The following is a 6,373-nucleotide window of genomic DNA, read 5'->3' as shown; positions in this document are numbered from 1 at the left end:
GTTGATTTTTTATGAAGAGACAGGGTAGCACATCTTATTTTAGCCAAGTTGGACTTACCATATATGCTCATCATTTTTCAGTTTGAAGTTTCTTTTCCCATTGTGCTAGCAAGTTCACAGTCATGTTTACTCTTAAGGGAAAGGATAATGGTCCAGCTAATACCGTGGATCCGATTTTTTTTCATACCATGGGATGTTGGATGGATTTATATTTATTATGAAATTACAGTACTATGTTTAGTAAGAGTTGGGATGGAGGAAAGTTAATCCGACAAGTACCTGTACGAAATTAATTATGCCGAGGCACTGAGAAATTTAACCCATGATTTTGAGGGAGTATTAATCTGTCCGTACAACTAATCCCCTTATCGGTGAATCAAATGTGAGACATTACAACATTAGGAGACAAATCCTAAACATATGGGGTCTTATGTTTTTTAGTTTAATACCCTAATCCTGACACAATCATGTCGAAAAGGGTAGAATATGTATATGTTTATCTTTCATCTTCAATGTTGATATGTACAAGATGTTTTGAAGCTTTAAGTTTTCAGCCCTTGAACTACTTATCAAGTTTTTATATTGTTCATCCTATAATTGCTAAGAAAGGCTTGCAAATTGCTTTCTAAATTTGCAAAGATATTTTTTCGTAGGCAAAAAAAAAATGAAAACAATATAAAAGCAATGAGACTTTTCAAACTTCAAAAACAACAAAATAAAAAGGATAAATTACGCACAAGTATTCCTTGTAGTTTGCTCTCTGTAGTTTTAATTGACTGAATTTTAATCCCAGATTTTGAATTATGTGTCATTTTGGTCCAACTAAAAATAGAGGTTAAGAAACATTGGATGGAAAATTAGCATGTCATGTTATTGGAATCTTTCTATATTTTATGACTTCTCTTGGAGCACAAAAGGGAGAAACAATTATTCCCAAAAATATTCAAACAATAAACAGTCTTCATACTAGTTTCACCACTGGTATATGTTTGACTGTGCTGAATGGATCACAACCTGCCCATTAAATTGTCCTTCCATCCTTCATTTCCTGGGCCATTCTAAAAATTCCTCTCCTCTTACCTCTATTCAAATAGGAACTCAAATATAAATTTATTGAGCAATGTGTTGTTCCAAAGAAACACAAAAACTTGTGTAAAAAGAGATTGGTATCGTCATAGACTCATTTGCCAAAGGCACAACAAGGAAAATGTGTTGTTCCAAAGAAACACTTGGTAGTTTGTTCTACAGTGTTTCCAGCTCCTCCTTCCTCCTCTTCCTCTTCTTCTACTTCACCTCCATTTTTCTTGCCAAACTCTTCCACTATTGTGGCAGTCCAATCTTCCACTATTCTATTCTGCTGATCTGTTTCCCCTGCTATAGTGTTCCTCTGCTATGTTGATCCATAAAAGAAAATAAAAAAAAAAAAACTCAGATTATTGCTGCGACTGCTAGTCTGTTAAAAAGAGGGTCTGAGGGTTGAAGCTGTTAGTCCTACTAATAGTCTGCTAGTCTCTAATAGTGTTGCTGATCTGTTAGTCTGCCAATATTCTTGGAATTAGTCTTCCATTGAGTGTAGCTGGCTGTTTTTGTTGGGCTACTTGAACTAAAGACCTCCAAACATTAATGGAGTATAGTCTAATTATATTAAATTGATGAGATATGTTGTATGTTTTCCAAATTAATAGTGCAATTTATTTATTTAAAAACAAATGTTGTTCATGTATGTAGAATCAGCTCTTTTACTCTGCTGATTTTCAACTTTTGGCTGCGTTAGTTGGTTTGATTGTGCTCTGCAGTGGCTATTGGCTGTTTTGTTTGTTGGTTCTGTTGCTTCGCTTTGTTTGTTGGTTTCTCACCAACTGAAGCTTGGAGCTTGTGCTAGCTCCAAGCTCCTCTTTATTGAAGGATCTTTTCATACTTTGGTTGTATTCATCAATAAAGTTTTCTTTTGCTTATCATTTAGCTAACGAATATTTGTTACGGTATCCATGTTAGCATTGTTCTTTTGATTGCTTTGTTTCATAAGTGAAACATAAGTTGTTTCATTTGGTGTGGAATTGTAGATCCCTATTTCAATAATTCTTAATGTAGCAAGCATTGCATGCTTGTAGGTTGCTTAATTTTGTTTATTTTATTTTCATTTTTGTGAATCTCTCCTTCCCGTTACTGTTAGGAAATTTCATTTTGTAGTTTCTAACACTTTCTGTAATATTATGTAGATTAATTATTGTAATGGTTGTCTTTAACCTTTCAGATGGCCCAAATAGACAAGGGTTGGATGACAATAAAAAATAGATTAAGTAGTAGGGAGTATCAAGAAGGGGTGAATTCATTTATTGAATTTGCGATGAGAAATGTAGGCTTGGAGGATAAGCTTCGGTGTCCATGTATTGATTGCTTGAACGACAAAAAACATACGATCCACGTTGTTAGGATTCATTTGATTCGAAGAGGGATATCTCTTTCTTACAAGACCTGGGTGCACCATGGGGAACTTGTTCCCGTGTTTGAACCTCACATACCGAATTCAGGTCACCATGACATATATAGTGAAACTGTAGGGGAAGATCAGGATGACGAGGATGATTTGCCGACTATGTTGGAAGAGGTTTGTAGGGGTTTTGCAATGGATGATGAAGGGGATGAATTACCTACTACTTTTGAGAGTGTGGATGGGCGAAACTTTGATAAGTTATTTGAAGATGCTCAACGTAAACTATACCCGGAGTGCACAAGGTTCACAGTGTTGTCATTTATTATTAAGATGCTTCACATTAAGGTGTACAACAAGTGGAGCAATAAGTCATTTGATATGGTTATGAAAGTTTTCAAGGACACTCTACCTGAGTGTGATGAGACTGTTCCATGGACCATATATGGTGCGAAAAGATTCTTACGTGACTTGGGTTTGGGCTACGTTCCCATTCATGCTTGTAGGTATGATTGTGCACTATTTTGGAAGGAGCATGCACATCTTCATAATTGCCCCAAGTGTGAAGAGCCTAGATACAAGTTGGACAACGGAAAGGGTAAGAAGATCTCTCACAAGATTTTGAGGAACTTTCCATTGACACCAAGATTGAAGAGATTGTATATGTCCAAGAAGACCGCTACAGATATGAGATGGCACAAGGAGAAACGTGTGGATGATGGAATCTTGAGGCATCCAACTGATGCTGAGGCATGGAAAGACTTTGATCGACAACATCCTATGTTCGCCATGGATCCACGAAATGTAAGGCTAGGGCTCGCCACCGATGGTTTCAATCCATTCGGAAATATGAGCACTTCATACAGTATGTGGCCTGTTATCCTAATTCCTTACAACCTCCCACCATGGAAGTGTATGAAAGAGCCTTTCTCCATGATGTCATTGCTTATTCCTGGACGATCGGCTCCTGGAAGAGATATTGATGTTTACTTACGGCCATTGATTGAGGAGTTGAAGGAGTTATGGGGGGATGGGGTGCGAACTTATGATGCGAAAAACGAAGAGTCATTTAGAATGCATGCTGCACTGATGTGGACCATCAACGACTTCCCTGCATATGGTAACATGTCCGGGTGGACTACTAAAGGTTATTTGGCTTGTCCCACTTGTAATGAGGACGCATCATCACAAAGGTTAACAAGTAAGATAGGGTACATGGGTGCTCGTCGTTACTTGCCTGAGAACCACAGATGGTGAAGGAGCAAGTTGTTTAACGGACAAAGTGAGGTTAGGTGCAGACCGTTGGAGTTATCAGGGGAGCAAATATTAGAGCAAATTCAGACTGGGACATACAAGCTGTTTGGAAAACATCCAAATAACAGGAAAAGACAAAGGGACGAAAATCCAGTGTTGAATTGGGCAAAGAGAAGCATTATGTTTTAATTGCCTTACTGGAAGACGCTTTAGCTTCGACACAACCTTGATGTCATGCACATAGAGAAGAACATTTGTGACAATTTGATGGGGACATTATTAAATGTGGATGGGAAGAACAAGGACACAGAAAAAGCACGGATTGATTTAGCAAATTTAAAAATTCGGAAGGAGTTACACCTACAGAGTCGTGGTGATGGGTCATTTGTGAAGCCTCCAGCTGTGTACACATTATCCACGAAAGAAAGACAAGGCTTTGGTGCTTTTTTGAAATCAATCAAGTATCCCGATGGTTATGCAGCAAACATCTCCAATTGCGTGAATACTGACAGTGGCAAAATCTCAGGACTCAAAAGTCATGATTGTCATGTGCTTCTACACCGACTACTTCCGGTTGGGATGCGCGGGTACCTTAACAATGACATTGGTACGACTTTGTTTGAGTTAGGAAATTTCTTCCAACAACTGTGTTCAAAGACGTTGAAGGTGACAGATTTACAGAAACTAGAGGATCAAATCATACTTGTACTGTGCAAGCTTGAGAAGATTTTTCCTCCAGCTTTCTTTGTTGTCATGGTTCACTTGGTTGTTCATTTGCCGCGCGAGGCAATATTGGGAGGGCCAGTGCAATATCGATGGATGTACCCAATTGAACGGTAATTATTTACGCTCTTACCATATCACTGTCATCAACCTTTAATGGTAGTCTATATTTTGGCATTGTAGTGTGGACATAGTAAAAAAACTTTTCTCTTATAGGCTACTTGGAATGCTAAAAGGATTTGTTGCCAATAAAGCTCATCCTGAAGGATCAATTGCGGAGGCATACATTTCCAAAGAGTGTACAACTTTCTGCTCGATGTATCTTGATGGATTTGAAACAGTGTTTAATCGAGAAGAAAGGAATGATGACGGTGGTGATCACGGCTTGGGGTTAGCCATCTTCTCTGAAAAAGTTCGTCCATTTGGTCTAATCAATAGGGCACCAGATGTGCCTCTCCACGAACGAGAGATGGCTCAGTGGTTTGTCTTATACAATAGCTTTGACGTGGAACAATATCTACAGTATGTTTTCAAGCCTCAAAAAAGTTAAATTCGCCATAACACATATTGTCTAATTATTCGTAATCATATGTCTTACTTATCTACTATTCTTATTAATTAGGGAACACAAGAACATTTTGCAAAATGGAAGTACATGTGACACCACAGAGAGGCAACGGGATGAATTTCCTAAGTGGTTCAAAGAACGTGTAAGACATACCTATCTATCCAACATGTGAGCACATTATGCTATAACCAACTTCAACAAAGTAACATAACATGTATTGCTTATGTAGATAAATCAGTTGCAGAATCAAGGGTCGCCGGAAGCAACGGATGAATTGTGGTCGTTGGCCAATGGTCCTAGTGCAATAGTCAACACATATTCGGGATACATTTCTAATGGTGTTCGATTTCATACCATCGATCGTGATAACCGTCGTAAAAATCAAAATAGTGGGCTAGTTATAGAAGGGGAGCATGAGGGTCATTCAATGCGTTTCTACGGTTACTTGAGGAAAGTGTGGGAAATGACATATTTGTTTAGACATCGAGTTGTTTTGTACCAATGTGAATGGTATAACACCGGTAGCAAGAAGACTTGTCTCACGGATACACATGTCACAAGTGTCGATGTGAAAAGTCGATGGTATGAACATGATCCCTTTGTATTCCCAGCTCAAGTAGAACAAGTATTCTACGTTAATGATACCAAATTAGGTGGGAATTGGAAAGTTGTAGAACGATTCCACCATCGAGGAATATGGAATGTGCCAGAGATGGATGGTTTACCTGATGATGCTCTAAATAGTGTGTTCCAACAAAATGAAACCACCGAGGTTGTACCAATTGTGAACGGAAACGGTATGCAAGTTGAAGGCGGTGGCAATCAAGGGGTTTTGTGTAGAGATGATATTGAAGGGGAAATTATTCCAAGTACAATGGTTTCACAATCTCATAGTCAAACACAAGTCGAGGGTGTTGTTGATGCTTTCATTTGTGATACCGACGAAGATGACTTCATTGAGGACGATGATGAGCAAGAAGAAGACGAATTTGACATTGTTTAACTATATAAATCGTGACATAGAACCTTGATGTATTTAATACATACTGTTTGAGGACATACTACAACACTTTTTGCTATATATGTTGCTGCTGTGCTGTCCGTTTAGTTGGAGAGTTTGGTCTAATATTAACTTTTGAATTGCTGCTCTGGTTGTTGTTCTGTTCTGCTGCATGTGATTTAGAGTGTGTTCTGTGCTGTGTGTCTGCTGTAGTGCCTGTTCTGTCTGTCTGCTGTAGTGTACATAACTGAAGGGCTGGCTGTCTGTAGTTCCTGTTCTGTTTTTGCTGATGTGCTGGTCTGTGGTGACTGTTTTGTTTTGCTTTGCTCATGGCTGTGTATCTGTTTTGTTGCTGTGTTGGCTTAAACAATCTTGGTGCTTGTAGTGGATGTAGGGC

General features: G+C 38.6%; 1 protein-coding gene across 1 annotated transcript; it reads left to right on the top strand.

The window, feature by feature from the left end:
- The first annotated feature begins 2,254 nt into the window (after positions 1-2,254).
- LOC145816168 (uncharacterized) lies at positions 2,255-3,688 on the top strand. The gene has a single exon (XM_082912436.1). It carries the CDS (start codon positions 2,255-2,257, stop codon positions 3,686-3,688), a length of 1,434 nt encoding a protein of 477 aa, XP_082768562.1.
- The last annotated feature ends 2,685 nt before the right edge of the window (positions 3,689-6,373 follow it).

The sequence above is a fragment of the Camellia sinensis genome, chromosome 2 (genome assembly GCF_055761805.1).
Source record: "Camellia sinensis isolate YWXY chromosome 2, ASM5576180v1, whole genome shotgun sequence".
Lineage (NCBI taxonomy): Eukaryota > Viridiplantae > Streptophyta > Magnoliopsida > Ericales > Theaceae > Camellia > Camellia sinensis.
Note: the sequence above shows the minus strand (reverse complement) of the source record. Positions and strands in the feature narration are given on the sequence as shown.

What these genes read in the sequence shown, in the direction of transcription:
- LOC145816168 (XM_082912436.1), top strand. Translation starts at nt 2,255, where the DNA reads ATGGCCCAAATAGACAAGGGTTGGATGACAATAAAAAATAGATTAAGT.